This window comes from Schistocerca piceifrons, chromosome 10 (genome assembly GCF_021461385.2).
Source record: "Schistocerca piceifrons isolate TAMUIC-IGC-003096 chromosome 10, iqSchPice1.1, whole genome shotgun sequence".
NCBI classification, from domain to species: Eukaryota; Metazoa; Arthropoda; class Insecta; order Orthoptera; family Acrididae; genus Schistocerca; species Schistocerca piceifrons.
Window position 1 is genome coordinate 94,421,221 of NC_060147.1, and position 22,811 is coordinate 94,444,031.

The 22,811-nt window shown below is 45.6% G+C and overlaps 1 protein-coding gene across 1 annotated transcript; it reads right to left on the bottom strand.

Annotated features, from left to right (window-relative positions):
* Positions 1-417: 417 nt before the first annotated feature.
* Positions 418-18,213, bottom strand: LOC124718827 (repetitive proline-rich cell wall protein 2-like). The gene is made up of 2 exons (XM_047244448.1): positions 18,143-18,213; positions 418-2,429 (listed from the first exon to the last, which is right to left on the bottom strand). Exons 1-2 carry the CDS (start codon positions 18,152-18,154, stop codon positions 1,191-1,193), a joined length of 1,251 nt encoding a protein of 416 aa, XP_047100404.1. The 5' UTR covers positions 18,155-18,213; the 3' UTR covers positions 418-1,190.
* Between the last annotated feature and the right edge of the window lie 4,598 nt (positions 18,214-22,811).

A 22,811-nucleotide genomic window follows, 5' to 3' on the forward strand; every position in this document is an offset into this window, starting at 1 on the left:
GGAGGGAACGGAAAAAAGAGTTGTGGCCTACGCCTCGATTACTCCTAGTGATAATACGACTCGATCGTGATCAAATGGATCGTTACAGATTTTTCTTGCGACATACTCACCCAGTAAAGAGGAATGTATTACATCATGATATTATGTTAGTAGCTGTTTTCCTTCATTGTGCTCGATAGAAATGAAGGTGACTGAGTAATACCATTGATCAGGTGAACCAGAAAAGCAACCATGACCGCATTCAGTAATTTTAATTTGTAAGAAGAATAATACCTTAGAGGCTACTGAGAATCACAATTTAATGTTTATAATTTCCCGATATAAGTGGACAAACGTCTTATCAGATGAGTTAAAGATCTGAGGAAGTGCTTGTGAAACTTACAGGAAAGTAAATGGAATATAGCCGAGAGCAGAAAATTTGAGAAAAATATTCTTTATTTTTTATTTATTTTTGCAGTACAAAAATAGTTGTGAACATATAAACAAGACTTATCACAAAATGAGATGGTGTACGTCAAGCAGACACTTTGACATATGACTGGAAACTATACATAATGCAAAAGCATATTTGTACCGTTCTGTTACACAGTGACTCTTCCTGTATGCAGTTCTCTTAGGCGCATCCAAGGAGGCATTAGCAATGTGATTTCTGGTAACTAGGATGCTTTGGCATCATCATCCTCCAAGGAACGCTTACTTCGTTTGGACTTGCCCGTCACAGAGCCTCTTCGATTGAAGTGCTCTGTAATGTGCTGGACTATCCTTTTTTGAGCAACGTTTACTACACACAAGTTGGAGGGTTCACAACTAGTAGTCAGAAGGAGACAATATTTCCTCCTCATAACAAATTTGAGTAATCGCGATGATAAGGCGAAGGAAAATTCCACTGAGAGTCACGTGGTAGCCAGCGGTACAGTTATATGCAGTTGCGAATACATAAAAAAATGTGGTGCATGGGAATTGAGTGTGAGCGACGGCTCAAGGAGCAGGATCAGCAGCGAGGAATGATGATCAGTTGGACCTCAGTGATGACGTCAGCTGTTGTTCAGGGCGTGGAATCACAGGACAGACGACTGATGATGATGGTGTTTCAGATGGTACTTCGATACTGTGGGCGCGGTTAATGATCTACGATGTTGGCGTAGGAGACGAACTCCATGGTGGTAACTTCAGAGCGTCAACAGTCTGCCTTAATGGTGGTAGCCTCCACTGTAGCCACCTCCACTGTAGCCGCCAAATCCACCTCCGTAGCCCCCTAATCCACCTCCGTAGCCACTTCCTAGACCTTCACCGCCGTAGTGAGACTTGATCGGGACCGCCACGGGGACCTTCACGGGAACTGGGTAGGGCCTTTCTACTGGGACCTTTACTGGCACTGGGTAGGGCTTGTCAACAGGCACAGGGTAAGGCTTGTCAACTGGGTAAGGGACTGGCTTGGGCACATCGACAGGGTAGGGCCTGTCAACAGGTACCTTGACCGGGTAGGCTACGGGCTTCTCGACGGGGTAGGGAACTGGCTTCTCGACTGGATAGGGAACAGGTTTCTCTACAGGTACTGGGTAGGGTTTGGGGACATCCACCGGGTAAGGACGGTCCACGGGAACCTTCACCGCTACAGGGTAGGGCTTCTCGACAGTGTAGGGTACAGGTACTGGTTTCTCCACTGGGTAGGGCTGTGGGACGTGCACCGGGTACGGCCTGTCGACGGGGACCTTTACGTGGACAGGGTAAGGGCGGTCAACGGGCACTTCCACCGGTACCTTGACGTGGACAGTGTACGGCTGTGGTACGGGGACCTTTACTTCGACCGGGTAGGGCTCTGGCACGGGGACCTTCTTCTCGACGACGACGGCGTAGGGCTTGGGGACGTGGACGGGATAGGGCTGGGGTACCGGGACCTTGACTTCCACGGGGTAAGGTACGGGCCTCTCGACGGGTACGTGGACGGTGTAGGGTCGGTCCACCGGCACCTTCACCGGTACTGGGAAAGGCTTCTCCACCGGGTAAGGGACCGGCTTCTCGACCGGTACGGGGTAAGGCCTGTCGACGGGGACCTTGACTTCGACGGGGAACGGCTTGGCCACGGGGTACGGGACGGGCTTGTCAACGGGCACGTGGACGGTGTACGGCTGCGGCACGGGGATGCCGACCTTCTGGGTGACTGTGACGGTCTTGACGTGGCCGTGGCCTCCGTAGCTGCCGCCGAAGCCGCCGCCGCCCCCGAAGAGCCCGTGGCCGCCCCCCAGGTAGCCGATGCCCAGCCCGGAGCCGTAGCCGCCCCCGTAGCCCAGGTCGAAGAGGCCGCGCTTCTTCTGGGTCCTGCTGATCTCCTCCTCAGCCTGCTTCGTCCTGTGGCCCTCCTTGGCCGCCGGGGAGTCTTTCGCCGCCACCGTTGCCGCGAGGGCGACGGTAAGCAGGGCCAACAGCGTCTGCGGGCAATGAAGTCGTGTCAGCCAATGGCAAAATAGGTAGTCTACATTTTATCATAAGGTTCACAAGAGCAGGAGACGAGGTACTAGCAGAAGTAGAGCTGTGAGGACGGGGCGTGAGTCGTTCTTGGCTAGCTCAGTTGGTAGAGCACTTGCCCGCAAAAGGCAAAGGTCCCGAGTTCGACTCTCGGTCCGGCACACAGTTTTAATCTGTCAGGAAATTTCATATCAGCGCACACTCCGCTGCAGAGTCATTCTGGAAACACCCCCAGGCTGTGGCTAAGCCATGTCTCCGCAATATACTTTCTTTCAGAAGTGCTAGTTCTGCAAGGTTCGCAGGAGAGCTTCTTTAAAGTTTGGAAGTTAGGAGACGAGGTACTGTCAGAAGTAGAGCTGTGAGGACGGGGCGTGAGTCGTTCTTGGCTAGCTCAGTTGGTAGAGCACTTGCCCGCGAAAGGCAAAGATCCTGTTGGAGTCTCGGTCGGGCACACAGTTTTAATCTGCCAGGAAGTTTCATATCAGCGCACACTCCGCTGCAGAGTGAAAATCTCATTAAAGAGCACTATAGTTGACACCACTTGAGCGGTGTACAGCTGGACAGTCTACACTACAGATGTCTCAACCGACCATAATCGGTGCATCATGTACGGTGAAGTGTTTCAGCTGTTGCTGACGACGTCGGTGATGGTGTGCACAAAGAGGGATCAAGTGGAAAATGCTGCCATCACATAGCCTACTAACTCCTATCTTCCCAAGAAAGAAAGCAAAACGCGGTGGATAATAATTCTGAAAGTGTGAAATATTTTAACGATTGGAAAAAATTCACGAGTGAAGCCCCCAGCATGATTTATTAAGCTCGTAGTTTGGCATTATTCACATCTGTCATCACTTTTCTGCTCTGGAAGACGAATTGTTGCATACTTCTTGAGATCTTGAGGGTATTTCGTCTGTATTATCTCGTATCACGCACACATGGTGGAATACAGGGTGCCCCAAATAGAATGACCCGATTGTAAATAGAATTATTTATTATGAAGAAGGGCTGAACACCAACAAATTCAATACTAAATTACTCAAAAAAGACAGAAGTTTATAAAAATCCATCTTAAATGCTCAATATGTCCTCCATTGGCTGCACGGACGGCCGGCCGGTCTGAGTGGCCGAGCGGTTCCAGGCGCGACCGCTACGGTCGCAGGTTCGAATCCTACCTCGGGCATGGATGTGTGTGGTTTCCTTAGGTTAGTTAGTTTTAAGTAGTTCTAAGTTCTAGCGGACTGATGACCTCAGAAGTTACGTCCCATAGTGCTCAGAACCATTTGGCTACACGGACGTCATCTAGTCGATATCCGAATTCATCCCAAACAGAGCATAAGGCGTCTTCAAATGGTTCAAATGGCTCTGAGCACTATGGAACTTAACATCTGAGGTCATGTCCCCTAGACTTAGAACTACTTACACCTAACTAACCTAAGGATATCACACACACACTTTCCCGAGGAATGATTCGAACCTGCGACCGTAGCAGCAGTGTGGTTCCGGACTGATGCGCCTAGAACCACTCGGTCACAGCGGCCGGAAAGGTGTCACTGGAATTACAGCAACTGATATTCTGGTTTTTAGTTCATCAATGTTACTAGGTAATGAAGGAACGTAAACACAATGTTTAACATATCCGCACAGGAAGAAATCACGTGGTGTTAAGTCAGGGGACCTAGGAGGCCAAGAGTGTAAAGCCTGGCCTCGCGGCCTTGTACGCCCTATCCAGAGTTGAGGAACGTTGGCATTGAGGAAATTGCGCTCGTAGCGACATCTAGCGGATTTTTTCTGGAACTCTAGACCATACCGATTACATCTAGCGCTGTTTCAGTTACCTAGTGACATTTGTCTCGTTATTATTACAAGTTAAAATCGGGTCATTCTTTTTTGGGACCCTCTGTACTTTTGGTACGACTGGCTTTCCACCTAGGAAGGTGGCGCAGAGGTTAGCAAACTGAACTCGCATTCTGGAGGATGATGGTTCAAACCCGCGTCCGACCATGCTCGTATAGTTTTCTGTGAATTCCCTAAATCGCTTCAGGCAAATACCGGGATGGTTTCTTTGAAAGGGCATGGCCGACTTCCTTCCCCATCCTACCCTATTCCGATGGACAGATGTCTTCGTTGTTTGGTCCCTTCCGCTGAATCAACCAACCAATCAATAAAGTATCGATTTCGTGATGTCATCTCACATCTTCAGGTGTACACCTACAAAACAGAAAACGTAAATCGACATTATGATAAGAAAAAGATACTTATCCAAATTATCGTGTATGACAACCGCTGTGAAATACTCACTCGTCAGTAAAACATTTACGCCCTGGTATGGGAATGAGTGAACGTTCTGAAACTAAATACTGTACCCGTTGCAGGCAGGGCATAATGCATTACTGGCCATTAAAATTGCTACCCCACGAAGATGACGTGCTACAGACGCGAAATTTAACCGACAGGAAGAAGATGCTGTGATATGGAAATGATTAGCTTTTCAGAGCATTCACACAAGGGTGGCGCCGGTGGCGACACCTACAAAGTGCTGACATGAGGAAAGTTTCCAACCGATTTCTCATACACAAACAGCAGTTGACAGGCGTTGCGTGGTGAAACGTTGTTGTGATGCCTCGTGTAAGGAGGAGAAATGCGTACCATCACGTTTCCGACTTTGAGAAAGGTCGGACTGTAGCCTATCCCGATTGGGGTTTATCGCACCGCGACATTGCTGATCGCGTTGGTCGAGATTCAATGGCTGTTAGCAGAATATGGAATCGGTGGGTTCAGGAGGGTAATACGGAACGCAGTGCTGGATCACAACGGCCTCGTGTCACTAGCAGTCGAGATGACAGGCGTATCACCTAGCGTGATGGTATTGGGTGCCATTGGTTACACGTCTCGGTCACCTCTTGTTCGCATTGACGGCACTTTGAACAATGGACGTTACATTTCAGATGTGTTACGACCCGTGGCTCTACCCTTCATTCGATTCCTGGGAAACCTTACATTTCAGTAGGATAATGCACGACCGCATGTTGCAGGTCACGTACGGGCCTTTCTGGATACAGCAATTGTTCGACTGCTGCCCTGGCCAGCACATTCTCCAGTTCTCTCACCAATTAAAACGTCTGGGCAATGGTGGCCGAGCAACTGGCTCGTCACAATACGCCAGTCACTACTCTTGATGAACTGTGGTATCGTGGTGAAGCTGCATGGGCACCTGTACACACCATCCAAGCTCTGTTTGACTCAATGCGCAGGCGTATCAAGGCCGTTATTACGGCCAGAGGTGGTTGTTCTGGGTACTGATTTCTCAGTTGCTATGCACCCAAATTGCGCGAAAATGTGATGACATGTCAGTTCTAGTATAATATATTTGTCCAATGAATACCCGTTTTTCATTTGCATTTCTTCTTGGTGTAGCAATTTTAATGGCCTGTAGTGTAGTTCTATCGACCTGTTAAATATTGACAAGTTAAAAGCGGGGGCCTCAGTCATTCTGTAGATATTTGAATATCCGCGAAATGTTTGCAACTTTCCCCGCTATATGTATGGTGTCAGTAGTGCCCTCAGTGACACACCCAATGTGGCCCTGCACGGCCAATCGATTTGAGGGTTGCTGTAGATCGTTCCCGGTATGACGTGAGCTTTTTTAATCGCGTTCTTTCATTGTTGCTATTTTGTTCTTTTCACGGTGGGTAAACGCGCTTTTTACATGCCAGTTTCTCAACTGGTCAGTTTGAATTATCATGTCTGTTCATTATAGGTGACAGTATTTTATTTTGACACTGTTGAGTCCCTCTTCTTCCCGTATCAGTGCGTAAATGTTTTACTGGCGTGTGAGTATTCCATATTGGTTGTCATACAACAAAAATCAATAGGAGAGGTATGTATTCTTTTTTTTATCGTAGTGTCAATTGTACGTTTCCTATCTTGTAGATGTACACCTGATGATGTGATTTGGCATCGCGAAAGCAGGAAAGCAGTCGTGTTCCTCTAAAAGTTCATATAGAGCTGATAGCGGTTTATTTCAGAAACATATTGCGTTGTGAAATGTAGGTAGACGTTGATCTGATTTCGGCGGAAGAGACATTTCGCTTCAGACAGTTGCCGCTCCCGAACGTCACCAGTGCTCTCCATCTCACCACCCCTCCCCCCTTCCACCCTTCCCCCTCCCTCCCTCATCACCCCCCCCCCCCCCCCCCCCCCCGCACTGCACGATTCTGCGCCTGCGCAAACCTCCGGCCCGTGTCTAACCCGCTTGTTGCCGCTGCTGACCGCACATCCCCCCTGTACTTGGCCCTAATGGGGCCTTAGGCAGAACGCGCCGACCGCCGATCTGTCTCGCCTAACGGGCCGAGCAATTACGGAAGCGAGGTTCTCGCCCTAGTTCGCCGTCTAATTACATCATCAGCCGATACTCCTGCCAAAGTTGGCGGCTACTTACAAATCCATTAAATTACGTTAGTTCCACACGATGTTAACAGCATTACCTGTTACATCTACAGTTATGTCTACACTCCGCAAGCCACCTTGCGGTGCGTAGTGGTGGGTATATAAAATGACTTTTATCTTAATAATATGAATATTTATACAGGGTGTTACAAAAAGGTACGGCCAAACTTTCAGGAAACATTCCTCACACACAAAGAAAGAAAATATGTTATGTGGACATGCGTCCGGAAACGCTTACGTTCCATGTTAGAGCTCATTTTATTACTTCTCTTCAAATCACATTAATTATGGAATGGAAACACACAGCAACAGAACGTACCAGCGTGACTTCAAACACTTGGTTACAGGAAATGTTCAAAATGTCCTCCGCTAGCGAGGATACATGCATCCACCCTCCGTCGCATGGAATCCCTGATGCGTTGATGCAGCCCTGGAGAATGGCGTATTGTATCACAGCTGTCCACAATACGAGCACGAAGAGTCTCTACATTTGGTACCGGGGTTGGGTAGACAAGAGCTTTCAAATGCCCCCATAAATGAAAGTCAAGAGGGTTGATGTAAGGAGAGCGTGGAGGCCATGGAATTGGTCCGCCTCTACCAATCCATCGGTCACCGAATCTGTTGTTGTACGAACACTTCGACTGAAATGTGCAGGAGCTCTATCGTCCATGAACCACATGTTGTGTCGTACTTGTAAAGGCACATGTTCTAGCAGCACAGGTAGAGTATCCCGTATGAAATCATGATAACGTGCTCCATTGAGCGTAGGTGGAAGAACATGGGGCCCAATCAAGACATCACCAACAATGGCTGCACAAACATTCACAGAAAATCTGTGTTGACAGAGCCAGTGGCCTTGTCGCAGTGGTAACACCGGTTCCCGTCAGATCACCGAATTTAAGCGCTGTCGGGGTGGGCTAGCCTTTGGATGGGTGACCATCCAGTCTGTCGCGCGGTTGGCAATCAGGGTGCCTTCAGCCCTTGTAATGAGCTACTTGACTAAGAAGGAGGTGTTTCGGTCTCGTAAATTGACATAGGATTGGGAGAGCAGTGTCTTGACCACATGCCCCTCCATATCCGCATCCAGTGAAGCCTGTAGGCTGAGGATGACACGGCGACCGGTCAGTATTGTTGGGCCTTCATGGCCTTTTCGGATGTAGTTTTTTAGTGAACATCTGGAGTATTATGGGTAGGGCCCTCCAACCAGCTCGGGATTTTGACTATACACCGCGCCAGTTGTGCAGAATTTCGCACTATATTCCTCAGGACGACACCCAGTAACTCTTTGGATCAACACCAAAGCAAATAACTACTTGCATAAGGACCAAAGATGGACTAATCCGTTATTGTTATGCCCAGTCTGTGGAGCTCTTTCTCTTGAATAAACTGTCCAATTTTTCTGAAATTGTAACCACTGGTCTGTCTGTACATCTACCGATTTCCATGTCATTCGAATGATTCAGGAGAGACGACATGAGAAACTACGAGATGCGTGTAAGATTGCCCCATCATGCTTGACGTTTAATGGTATTACTTCTCTGCTACTAACTGCGTTCGCAAGAAATTTCGCAGGCAGTATCCACATATGCCGCTCAAGTACCTACACAAGTATGTCATTGAACGACACATAGTTGAAGTGACATGACGCTATAGACACGGAGATGTTTGGAGAAAAATGCCGCATCATGCATGAACTTTTAATATATTTTTTCTTTGCTACTAAGAGACTCTGCAGTCGAGTCAGCTTCAAGAAATAGGTGACACCTGGCAAGGGCTTCTGACCGCTTTAAACTGCGAAGCGCAAACTGTTCTAGGCGAAAATAATAGCCGCCTATGAAGCTATGACGAGGTGTTGCCATAGAGACGTTTACAAAACACAGCTGTAGACACGCGAAACAGCTGCGTTCATGAAATGTATGGCATCATGTCACACCGAGTCTATTGCATAATTTCAAAGCTGTTTTCACGATCACGATGGAAATGAATTTTTTTCGGTATCACACTACAAACAAAGCTCTTTTTTTGTTTCTAATAGAAAAATGACTAATTGAATACCCGTGTAAGACCGTGTTTGTCAGCTAGTAAAATTATAAAACAAAAGTAGTCATGTGGACCGTGTCAAGATCAGTGATCGCTTTCAGCCGATGTAATTTCTAAGACGCTATGACTGAAGTTAATCATTGATTTGAACGTGAAATATACACTGCTGGTCATTACAATTTCTACATCACGAAGATGACGTGCTACAGACGCGACATTAGACCGACAGGAAGAGGATGCTGTGATATTCAAATGATTAGCGTTTCAGAGCATTTACACAAGGTTGGCGCCGGTGGCGACACCTACAACGTGCTGACATGAGAAAAGTTTCCAACCGATTTCTCATACACAAACAGCAGCTGACCGGCGTTGCCTGGTGAAACGTTGTGATGCCTCGTGTAAGGGGGAGAAATGCGTACCATCACGTTTCCGACTTTGATAAAGGTCGGATTGTAGTCTATCGCGATTGCGGTTTATCGTATCGCGACATTGCTGCTCGCGTGGGTCGAGATCCAATGACTGTTAGCAGAATTGGTGGGTTCAGGAGGGAAATACGGAACGCCGTGCTGGATCCCAACGGTCTCGTATCACTAGCAGTCGAGATGACAGGCATCTTATCCGCATGGCTGTAACGTATCGTGCAGCCACGTCTCGATCCCTGAGTCAACAGATGGGGACGTTTGCAAGACGACAACCATCTGCTCGAACAGTTCGACGACGTTTGCAGCAGCATGGACTATCAGCTCGTAGACCGTGGCTGCGGTTACCCTTGACGCTGTATTCAATGACGAACCTGGATGCACGAATGGCGAAACATTTTTCCGGATGAACCAAGGTTCCGTTTACAGCATCATAATGGTCGCATCCGTGTTTGGCGACATCGCGGATAACGCACATTTGAAGAGTGTATACGCCATCGCCATATTGGCGTGTTACCCGGCGTGATGGTATGAGGTGCCATTGGTTACACGTCTCGGTCACCTCTTTTTCGCATTGACGGCACTTAGAACAGTGGACGTTACATTTCAGATGTGTTACGACCCACGGTTCTACCCTACATTTGAACTCTGAGATACCCTAAATTTCAGCAGGATAATGCACGACCGCATGTTGCAGGTCTTGTGCGCGCCTATCTGGATATAGAAAATGTTCGACTGCTGCCCTGGGCAGCTCATTCTCCAGATCTCTCACCAATTGACAAGTCTGGTCAATGGTGGCCGAGCAACTTTCTCGTCACAATACGCCAGCCACTACTCTTGATGATCTGTGGTATCGTGTTGAAGCTGCATGGCAGCTGTACCTGTAGACGCCATCCAAGCTCTGTTTGACTCAATGCCCAGGCGCATCAAGGCCGTTATTACTGCCAGATTTTCTGATTTCTCAGTATCTATGCATCCAAGCCGCTTGAAAATGTAATCACATGTCAGTTATAGTATAATATATTCGCTCAATGAATACCCGTTTATCATCTGCATTTCTTCTTGGTGTAGCAATTTTAACGGACAGTAGTGTACATCTGGCCGAATGAACCAAACTGCCTTCCATATGAGGTTGGGACATGGCCTGTGATACACAAGATAGCCCAACGTAACAGAGGCGAAATTCCGTTCTGTTCGTACCTGCGCTCGCGGCGCCATCTCCTCTCAATTCCCGGAACGTCTTGCATCGAGATAGCGGACTCGCCGGAGTGTGGCGTCGCGGCCTTTTAAACATTGTTGTTGTCTGGAGAGGATCTTGAGCAACAGAGCGAGGCGACGGCCAGCCCAATTAACACGGGCGAGGGGGGAGGGGGGGGGGGGGGGGGAGGGAGCTCTGGAAAGCGGTTGCGTGCTGCGCTGTCCAGCGGAAACTACTGGAGAGCTGCTTTCTCCGTCCTCCAAGCGTGCGTGTCCAGAAAGTACGCCACCTGTTCCTCCCACCATATGGAGCGGTCGTTCGGTGCTTATGTCGCTGGACCGTGACGCGCGGAAAAACCGGGGCATACGAGCCCATCCGGCCTATCTCCGAGATTACGCTTCTGTCCACTACATCTGCGAGTCCAGAATCGACATCAGATTAGGAAATTTTATTTATTCTGCGTATACCGTACAGCGTGCGCTATGTACCTCGACCGCTCCGGAATGACTTTTTGTCCAGAAGCAAAATAAAAAAAAAATCTGTCATTCAAATGTTGTTTAGCTACCAGGGGGGACATTAATAAGAGTAATTGCCTGTCTTGTAATTTTGTTCTTTATGAAAACACGAATAGCAGTACGACTCTTTGAAAGAGCACCTTACAGTTTTTATTCCATAATCACTTTGCTCTCATCAAGACCTGTTGAAGATCGTACATATTGTAGAGGAAAGTGTCCAAAACCGTAAGCCAGTTCGTTTTTGGTTATTAATAATAGAAGTTATATTTTAAATAATATGATGGTCATCCACATGAGTACTAAAAGGAACTCGTTAAACTTCGGTTACACGATAAATTCAACCAAATATCTAGTTATTACAATTACGAACAACCTAAATTGGAAAGAACACACAGAAAATGTTGTGGGGAAGGCTAGCCAAAGGCTGCGTTTTATTGGCAGATCACTTATTAAATGTAACAGACCTACTAAGGAGACTGGATACACTACGCTTGTCCGTCCTCTTTTAGAATACTGCCGCGCGGCGTGGGATCCTTACCAGGTAGGACTGACGGAGTACATCGAAAAAGTTCAAAGAAAGGCAGCACGTTTTGTATTATCGCGAAATGTGGGACAGAGTGTCACAGAAATGATACAGGATTTGGGCTGGAAATCGTTAAAAGAAAGGCGTTTTTCGTTGCGACAGAATTTTCTCACGAAATTCCAATCACCGACTTCCTCGTCCGAATGCGAAAATATTTTGTTGACACCGACCTTCATAGGGCGGAACGATCACCACAATTAAAAAAAAAAAAAAAAGAAAAATCAGAGCTCGCACTGAAAGATATAGGTGTTCATTCTTTCCGCGCGCTATACGAGATTGGAATAATAGAGAATTGTGAAGGTGGTTCGATGAACCCTCTGCCAGGCACTTACATGTGATTTGCAGAGTATCCATGAAGATGTAGATGTAGATGATAAGCACCATTTATATTTTACTCATAGAAAATATCTTTGAAAGTTATTCCCAAAAAAAATTACTCTCGAATACCTTACACTTAGCAGACACGAAAAATAGATACCAAAATTGGCTCTCTCGTAGAAATAAGTAAAAGAGTAGTAGACAAAACTAGAAACAGGTATTAAATTAGACAAAACATAATCTAGTTCCAAAGTAAGTTTAATTTAACATTTTCCAGAAGGCTATATAACTTCTCTCTGGGTTCTTTGTTGAACCCAAGAGCCTTGGTTAGTTGGTTGGTTTTGGGGGAGGGGTCGAAACAGCGAGGTCATCGGTCACATCGGATTAAGGAAGGATGGGGAAGGAAATCGGCCGTGCCCGTTCAAAGGAACCGTCCCGGCATTCGCCCGGAATGATTTAGGGAAATCACGGAAAACCTAAATCAGCATGGCCATGAGCCTTGCTATAGGATATTCCTGTAGAGTTTCTTTCTGAATTTTCTGACGGTCAAGAAAAAGATTAAACTTTTTTGCCCTAGCAGTTTTGTCTTTCAAAGGATGTTAAGTGCTATTTCTCTCTGCCATTTGTACTGCAATTTTTCACATGTTATTACGAGTAGGGCCAAAGAAAGAAGCTTCCATACCAGACCTTGTTCAAGATCTTCACCCAAAATTCTATGTCTGCCTATTCCGCTTGCTGCTGCGTCCTCTTGTGTACCGTACTTAGCTTTGGACAGCCTCGTGTTTTTGGACGTTACACTGTTTACTGGCCTCCTACCAACCCATGTTATGTTTCCCAAATGCTTCAATGCTTTAGTCAATTTAGAACAACTCCACTTTCTTTGAGCAGCCTTCCCCATTATCCTCGTCGAATCTCCAATGGAGGGTGTACTAAAACAGGCATACATTAAATACAGACAGTAACGGGTCCGGTTGACGCAACTGAAGGTGCTCCAGTTTCAGCAGTTTACGCAAGTAGAGCCCACATTCTGTTCACCAAATAAATTTTTATTGAAACATCTCAATGAAACGATTTACAAAGAAACGTTAAACTTAAACCTAACTACTCGAGAACACATATAGATTAAACAGCTTAGAGGAGAGGTTCTAGGAGAAGTAACGAGAAACAGCAAAACGTAAAAACTTTCTCCAATGTCAAAACATGCAATGGCTGACTGATAAGCAACAAGTGAAGCAGGCGACCTGTGCGCTCCGCTATTGACTGGTAGAAGCTGAAAGTACTGCTTAAAATTGGTTCCACTAGAGTAGAAAGCAGAGTCAAGACACTAGATGGTCCGTTTTAGTTGGAAGGGGGAATACGGTTCTGGGAACTTTCCTCTGCCATTCTCGTGAGCACGACGTTATTAAAAATGTAAGACAAGTGCACCTTCCAGAGGTAAAGTAACTCATCCACTTGCAACAGTAATTCATACATTCACTCATCATATATTACGAGCCTTAACTAATACCACTTAACCATTTGGTATTTTCCGTGATCTTTGCAAAGTATTGGATCGTGTACATCTTGTTAATCTCTTGGAAAACTTCAAGTTTTGTGGAATTGATGGCATTACAATCAGTTTGACACATACTAAACAAACAAAACGAATAAGGTTGTACCGAATAATTCAGTCAATGTCGGAAATGTAGAAAAGTTTAGTGAGTGGGTAAAAAAAATCATGGCGTCCCACAAGGTTCAGTTTTGGGTCTGCTCCCGTTCCTTAGATTACTGAGCTTCTCAAACAGTTAAGTTCAGATAGTTTTGCTATTTATGCAGTTGCTAAGATATTTTGCATATTTTTGCTCAGTGGCATCTTATGGAATAATTTTCTGTGGTAATCATCGCTTAGAAAGAAAATATTGATTGCGCAAAAGCGAGCAGTGAGAATGATATGTGGTGATCACCCATGGACGTCATGTAGGTACCTCTTAGAGACCGTCGCAGTACATATTTTCGGTAATGAAATTTGTCATAAATAATCCGTCACAGTTTGAGACGACCAGTTATGTCCACACCTACAAAGCTAGAGGCAAAAAATGACCTTTGTTACCCACTATTAAAGCTGTTAGTGGATCAGAAAGGACTTCAACATGCAGAAACAAAAACCCACTGACATAAAGTGTCTGACCGGCAGGAAGAAAGTATTAAATCTAATTTAAAATCATTTCTTGCGGAGAACTCCTTCTATTCCATTCACGAATTTCTGCTTGAAAACTGACAGACATTAAAAAAGAATGTAGTTCCACGAGTAGGACTAAATTATGTGACACTTACAGGCAGATTAAAACTGCAAGCCGGACCAAAACTCGAGCTTGTGACCTTTGCCTTTCGCGGGCAAGTGCTCTAGCAAAGTCCCGTGAAAGGCAAACGTCCCGAGTTCGAGTCTCGGTCCAGCACGCAGTTTTAATTCGCCAGGAAGTTTTACATCAGCGCACATTCCGCTGCAGAGTGAAAGTTTGATTCTAAATAATATGTTCATGGATTTTATCACTAATCATGTATACATATCCTGTAAACCGACTCGTTTCATACCATTTCGATAAAAGATCCGTACAAATGATCTATGGAACACGTGACCAACTCACTGCTTTTCGAGCAACCTCCGTTCGTGGTAGAGTTGCATTATGTGCTGTATATTACGTACTGATTGGAGTGCTATTTACTAGTGGTTGTTATTCTTTATACATGATGAAGTAGGGGGGAAGCCTTACGTGACTTGCAAATGGAGACACTGTGTCCAGTTCTCGTCCAGTTTCAAATGTCGTGTCAGCACAGGATTCTGGCGGCAGCGTGTCTGTTTTGAAAACATGGCTGCTAGGTGAGGGACTTCTTAAGTGTGGGAAACCAGCACACTGAAACAGCGTGGGACGGCGACCGTAACGTGCGGGCGCCTTTCTCAGCCATTGTCCACAGCGAAAGCGAGCCGCCTGTGAATGTTTGTAAGTACTGCTGCAAGCACACATTGCAGAGGGCGCTCTAGATCTTGGCCTGTATCTACACGCTAAGAATTTCTGTCAAGGTGCGTCAGACAGCGTACTTTTGAATGTACCGCGTGCTAAAGAGCCCCTTGCGCTGGAAAATGCAATACATACGAGGTTGATTCGTTGATCCCATTCAGCCTGATTTTATCCCCGTTATAGCTGTTGGAGACTCAAGATATTCCCATACCACATCTATCTAAAATCACAATCCGCAAGCCACCTAATGGTGTGTACCGGAGGGTACTGTGCCACTAGCTCTTCCCCCCTTCCCTGTTCAACTCGCGAATGGCACGTGGGAAGAATGATAGACGGTGAGCCTCTTATTGGCTCTAATTTCTCGAATTTCCTCGTCGTGGTCATTACTAGAGATGTATTTGGGAGTAATACGTTGTCCGGAAGGTGCTGTCTCGAAATTTCAATAGCAAACCTCTCCTTGATGCAGAATGCCTAACGTCTACCAATGGAGTTTAATGAGCATGTCGAGAACGCTCTTAGTGGCGACTAGATGATCACATGACCAAACGCCCCGCTCTTCTTTGGATCTTCTCTACCTCTTCTATACCTACCTGGTAAGGATGCCATACTGATGAACAACAGTCACCATTTTGTTGTGTAGATAATTCTTAATTTCCGAAGCCACAAAGTCCGCAGTTGCTTTACGAGTACAATTACTACAGGTTTAAACCCGAAGTTGAAAGTACTGAAAAATATTTGTGTACATCTACACAAGTACTCTGCGTACTAGCGCAAGAGCGCGGGAAGAATTAAGTACCTTTGTTTGTGCTGCAACCAGTCTAGCCTGGTCTTCATAGTCCTACGGGAAAATGAAAAGTAACTTCAGATTCTTTATATTGGTGTTGAAAGCTTTGTGAAAAGGTTGTCAAGGGATAACTTGCTCTTGCCAATTCAGGCTATTCAATATTTTCGTTAGTCTCTTGTGAGTCAAAAGAGACCTGAGACCATTCTTGACTCCCTTATTTATATACGCTCAATATCCCATGTTGGTCCTACCTACTATGGATGCCACAAATTTGAGAAATATTCTAATATTGGACGCATATGTGATTTTACGCAAGTGAAAGTGCCATCAGACCGAAAACGTCACTTCCAAATGCATAAATACAGGGAAAAATGTGACTGCACACAACAGTTCCAGATGTAAGCTGAAAAACAGAATATACGAACACTCACGTTTATTTAAAAGAATAAAATCGTAAGAAAATACACATCTTTAATAGGTTTAGTAAAGCGCAGATAGAATTTAGCGATATGAAAGACGAATTTCAGGAAAAAGGAATGTGCTACCAAAGTAAGAGAGAATTGAGGAGATATCGAGGGATAATGGTACCAAATATTACGTTCATTTCGACGGTTGCAGCCTTCTAATGTTACAGAACCGCTATTTGTTAAAGACAGGTCCTTTCGCTTGCGCATTGTGTATGCGTACTTCGCAACGAGACAGCAGAGATAGGGCACATTTGTGGGATAGAAGAAATGCAGGAATTCCCTTAACTCTGAATCAAAATAAAACACGACGGATGAACCAAGGAAGATGTTACAAGCAGGCTACCGCAAGCGAAGACGCTATAACAAGTGTACTGGTACCAAGCATAGGCCTTCATTAGACTAAGAAATTTCTGACAATATACGTCTGGAGCATAACGTTGTTATGGTAGCGAATCACGAACCGGCCGGCCGCTGTGACCGAGCGGTTCTAGGCGCTTGAGTATGGAACCGCGCGACCGCTACGGTCGCAGGTTCGAATCCTGCCTCGGGCGTGGATGTGTGTGTTGTCCTTAGTTAGGTTTAAGTAGTTCTAAGTTCTAGGGGACTGATGTTAAGTCCCAAAGTGCTCAGTGCCATTTGGACCAATCATGAACCAGAAAGGAAGAGAATCGGTGCAGATAGGCACTTGGTACAGGGAGTGGCAACTGACCCTTAACATAGACAAATCGAATGTATTGCGAATACATAGAAAGAAGGATCCTTTATTGTATGATTATACGATAGTGGAACAGACACCGGTAGCAGTTACTTCTGTAAAATATCTGGGAGTATGCGTACGGAACGATTTGAAGAAGAATGATCATATAGAATTAATTGTTGGTAAGGCGGGTGCCAGGTTGAGATTCATTAGGAGAGTCCTTAGAAAATGTAGTTCACCAACAAAGGAGGTGGCTTACAAAACACTCTTTCGACCTATATTTGAGTATTGCTCATCAGTGTGGGATCCGTACCAGGTCCGGTTGACAGAGGAGATAGAGAAGATCCAAAGAAGAGCGGCGCGTTTCGTCACAGGGTTATTTGGTAAGCGTGATAGCGTTACGGAGATGTTTAGCAAACTCAAGTGGCAGACTCTGCAAGAGAGGCGCTCTGCATCGCGGTGTAGCTTGCTGTCCAGGTTTCGAGAGGGTGCGTTTCTGGATGAGGTATCGAATATATTGCTTCCCCCTACTTATACCTCCGGAGTAGATCACGAATGTAAAATTAGAGAGATTCGAGCGCGCACGGGGGCTTTCCGGCAGTCATTCTGCCCGGTAACCGTACACGACTGGAACAGGAAAGGGAGGTAACGAGAGTGGCACGTAAAGTGCCCTCCGCCACGCACCGTTGGGTGGCTTGCGAAGTAGATGTAGAGGTGTGGTGCTGCAGAAGAAACCAGTGGGATTGGTAAAATGAGAAATGTAGATGTTCGTCACAGAATAGGTGAAGTAAAATGATGAGTGGGAAACACTCAGTAGAAGAAGGGACACGATGAGAGGAGCTGTGTCAAGAGGTCAGGGAATAACTTCCTTGGTAGTAGAGGGAGATATAGAGAGTAATAACAGCAAGGGAAGACGGAGGTAGTAATACGTCCAGCAAATAACGGAGGACGCAGAGTGTAAGTGCTGCTTTTAGATGGGGAGGTTGGGACAGGAGGCAATGTTGTAGATGACAACACCAAAGGAGGCAAAATAATTGTGGCTCACGAAGATAAATAAACAGACAGCGTGTAAAATGCTGTGCACACCTTACGTCGAAAACTTTTGGGTGTACCCTCCACTAGGACGTAGCTGTAAGCAGATGGCCCAACCCGTGTTATTTGTGGTCGGCTCGGACAGAACCGCCGTCAGCTGGGTAGACAGAATGAGACTCACCTCTCTTCGCATGACTCCGTGCGTGCGTTCGCGTCAGGTGGATATCACGGCCGAAGGAGGACGCTGCTCTGACTGCCTGACCGCTGCTCCGGCGGCGGCTTTTATAGGCGGGCAGCGCGGGGTGCGTGGCGGTGGGTGCCTGGCGCCGGCCGGCCGTGGCCCGGGGGGCTTTCGCCGCGAGACGCTCCGCTGCCCGCCACCCCCCTCCCCCGCACGTGAGGGCCGCTTCCGGCGGGCTCTCGGCAGCGCTAACTCTGGACCGCCTGCCCTGTTTCCTCAGACATTCGGCTTCACATCTTACGCTACTCTGTAAAAAATTTTTTCTTTATTTATAGACGCGATCACATTCTTATGACACAGTCATAGCCGGTTTCGGCCATACAATGACCATCTTCGGATTCTAAAACAATACAAAAGAAAATTTCTATTAAAACCTAAAAATAAGTTCAATATTTAACCAGGCTTATTAGTAATCTAACTGAATTTATGCGAAATGGTTCAAATGGCTCTGAGCACTATGGGACTCAACTGCTGAGGTCATTAGTCCCCTAGAACTTAGAACTAGTTAAACCTAACTAACCTAAGGACATTACAAACATCCATGCCCGAGGCAGGATTCGAACCTGCGACCGTAGCGGTCTTGCGGTTCCAGACTGCAGCGCCTTTAACCGCACGGCCACTTCGGCCGGCTTTTATGCGAAATACGTATAGTTCATACCTATATGTATTTCGCATAAATTCAGTTAGATTACAACAAGCCTGGTTAAATATTGAACTTACTTTTAGGTTTTACACTACAGGCCATTAAAACTGCTGCCCCAAGAAGAAATGCAGATGATAAACGGGTATTCATTGGACAAATATATTATACTAGAACTGACATGTGATTACATTTTCACGCAATTTGGGTGCGTAGATCCTGAAAATTCAGTAGCCAGAACAACCAACTGTGGCCGTAATAACGGCCTTGATATTCCTGGGCATTGAGTGAAACAGAGCTTGGATGGCGTGTAGAGGTACAGCTGCCCGTGCAGCTTCAACACGATACCACAGTACATCGAAAGTAGTGACTGGCGTATTGTAACGAGCCAGTTGCTCGGCAATCATTGACAAGACGTTTTCAGTTGGTGAAAGATTCGGAGAATATGCTTACCGGGGCAGCAGTCGAACATTTTCTGTATCCAGAAAGGCCCGTACAGGACCTGCAACATGCGGTCGTGCATTATCCTGCTGAAATGTAGGGTTTCGCAGGGACCGAATGAAGGGTAGTGCCATGGGCCGTAACATATCTGAAATGTAACGTCCACTGTTCAAATTACCGTGAATGCGAACAAGACGCGACCGAGATGTGTAACCAATGGCACCCCATACCATCAAGCCGGGTGATACGCCAGTATGGCGATGACAAATACACGCTTCCAATGTGCGTTCACCGCGATGTCACCAAACACGGATGCGACCACCATGATGCTATAAACAGAACCTGGATTCATCCGAAAAAGTATTGCCATTCGTGCACCCAGGTTCGTCGTCGAGTGCACCATCGCAGGCGCTCCTGTCTGTAAAGCAGCGTGAAGGGTAACCGCAGCCACGGTCTCCGAGCTGATAGTCCATGCTCCTGCAAACGTCGTCGAACTGTTCGTGCAGATGGTGGTTGTCTTGCAAACGTCCCCATCTGTTGACTCAGCGATCGAGACGTGGCTGCACGATACGTTACAGCCATGCGGATAAGATGCCTGTCATCTCGACGGCTAGTGATACGAGGCCGTTGGGATCCAGCACAGCGTTCCGTATTACCCTCTTCAAACCACCGATTCCATATTCTGCTAACAGTCATTGGATCTCGACCAACGCGATCAGCAATGTCTCGATAGGATAAACCGCAATCGCGATAGGCTACAATCCGACCTTTATCAAAGTCAGAAACGTGATGGTACGCATTTCTCTTCCTTACACGAGGCATCACAACAAAGTTTCACCAGGCAACGTCGGTCAACTGCTGTTTGTGTATGAGAAATCGGTTGGAAAGTTTCCTCATGTCAGCACGTTGTAGGTGTCGCCACCGGTGCCATCCTTGTGTGAATGCGCTGAAAAGCTAATCATTTGCATATCACAGCATCTTCTTCCTGTTGGTTAAATTTTGCGTCTGTAGCACGTCATCTTCATGATGTAGCAATTTTAGTGTTCAGTACTGTAATATAAATTTTCTTTTGGATTGTTTTAGAATCTGAAGATTGTCATTGTATCGCCGAAGCTGGTTATGACTGTGTTATAAGAATGTGATTGCGTCTATAAATAAACAAAAAGTTTTTACGAAGTAATCAATCACGCCCTCCATTGACAAAATGTCGTTTTTTCCAAAGTTACGTTACTCGGCTGGCCATTAATACTGCCAAGCTAGGAGAGATACCACATAACCAAATTCTACTTGTGCGTATGCACCATCTCCACGAAGTGCACTAAAATAGTTTCCGAACATCTGTAAGTTGCCCAGTATGTGTTTCTGTATGAAATTTAGCCCAAATTTACCTCCCACTCTATAAAAAGTCTATGTACTATCAAAACTATCTACCCACAATCTGTTACGCAACTTGTATGCTTGCCTTTGACTAAACAGAACCTAAGCTGACTTGATCCGTAATTGGTCAGAATACAACTTGTCTTCATATTAAATGCGCAACTGATGTAAAACAATTACCTGATCCTAATCAAAATTTCCATTTACCTCGCCGGCCTCTGTGGCCCAGCAGTTCTAGGCGCTTCAGTCTGGAACCACGCTGCTGCTACGGTAGCAGGTTCGAACCCTGTCTCGGGCATGGATGTGTGTGATGCCCTTAGGTTAGTTAGGTTTAAGTAGTTCCAAGTCTAGAGGACTGATGACCTCATTTTTTAAGTCCCATAGTGCTTAGAACCATTCACTTACCTCGCGTCTTGCCAACATTGTTGCAGATTTCTCGAAAGCACAACAGCAAACAGCAAGCAGGCAGAGCCTAAGCTACATTTCTATTTTTTAAATAAAATTTCCAAACAATATTCAAACTATTGCATACCACATGGTGCAGTGTGGTAATGCGTAATGATAGCCTCCCTAAACAGTGGGGTCAGGAGAGTTACTACTCCTCTGAAATGATATTGCAGGACAACGATTTTAGAATGAAGTATGTACTCAAAAAGACGGAGTAATGCTTCGAGTGATCTTCACACCTAACATTGATCTGAACAATACTAGACTCAACAAAGTGAGCAGATTTAAAAAAAGATATAAGGGTAACAGAGAATTTATATAAAAACCAAACAGTTTAATCAGTTGATATGTTAAAGCACGACTCAGGGCAGTAGGGTGGTCTTTCTTTCACGTCTGAGCGAGTGAGTGAAGGTAAATATCTGATAATAATCGTTCAGAAAAAGTAGCTGAGAAGTGCTGCAGTCTTAAATCAAACCCCTTCTCTTCAAAAAAATATAACATTATTCAAAATTTATGTTCTTTTCGCTTTTCAATATATATACATCATAGTCGTCCTTGCTGTCCCTTACAGTAAATCTTTCTTCGTCTTACACATACGATCACAAGGCTACACAGTACTACTGAATATGTCCATCGCCTGCCACACTCCAACTAAGAACGTATTAGACTGCGGAGAGGCAGAGACTGTGTCGCAATAAGAATAAAGAATGTCTCACCAACATGGTCGCGTATACAAACAGTGATCCAATACTGTCAAATGTTTTTTTATTATTCCAGTCTTCGATCACAATATGAATTCTTTAGACGATGACCGGTTTCAGCCCGTAATGACCATCCACAGATATTTTTTACACCATGGCCTTATCACTTTAGGAGATGGTGTAAAAAAGATCTGAGGATGGTCATCACGGACTGAAACCGGTCATCGTGCAAAGAATTCTTATTGTGATCAAAGACTGGAATAATAAATAACATTTAACAAAGATTGTTTAACATTGACGTAACTTGCTCTCTCTCTCTCTCTCTCTCTCTCTCTCTCTCTCTCTCTCTCACGTGCACGTCTATAACTTGTCTACCTTAAATACAGGGTGTTCAAAAAATCTCTCCACAATGCCGTATGATTTTTCGCATGTCTGGATTACTTTCTTTCAAGTGGACACTCTTAACATTCCGCTGTTCCGTTTATCTCAGCCAGCGTCAGTAGTATCGTTGGTGTGAGTCGTTACGTGTTGACGTGGACCTTTAAGTTTAGCTCCTTTGTTCGTTTTTGTCACTGTTAAAATGCTGACCATTGAAGAACGTGTGTTTCTACTCGAACAAGTGATCAAAGCTGGCGGTAAATACACAGTTTCAGTTCGTCAAACATTTAATTCAGTTTTCGTGGAGACAACACTCCCACATCGCGATACTGTGCGAGGTCTGATTAACAAATTTCGAAGTACGGGTCCAGTGACAGATGCACAGAGAAGTGGTCGTCCTAGCGTTTTGCCTGAGGATAAATACTCGATATTTCTGATAAAATGTCCATGAGTCCGAACAAGTCAGTAAGAAAACTCGCCCAGGAAATCGAACGGCCCACACAACTGTAAGGAAAAAATTATAACTTTTACCATACAAAGTAACAGTCGTACAAGACCTGAAAAATACTGATCATGGCAAGCGACGACAGTAATTGTCAATGGTTCAAAAATTTCGTTCAACAAA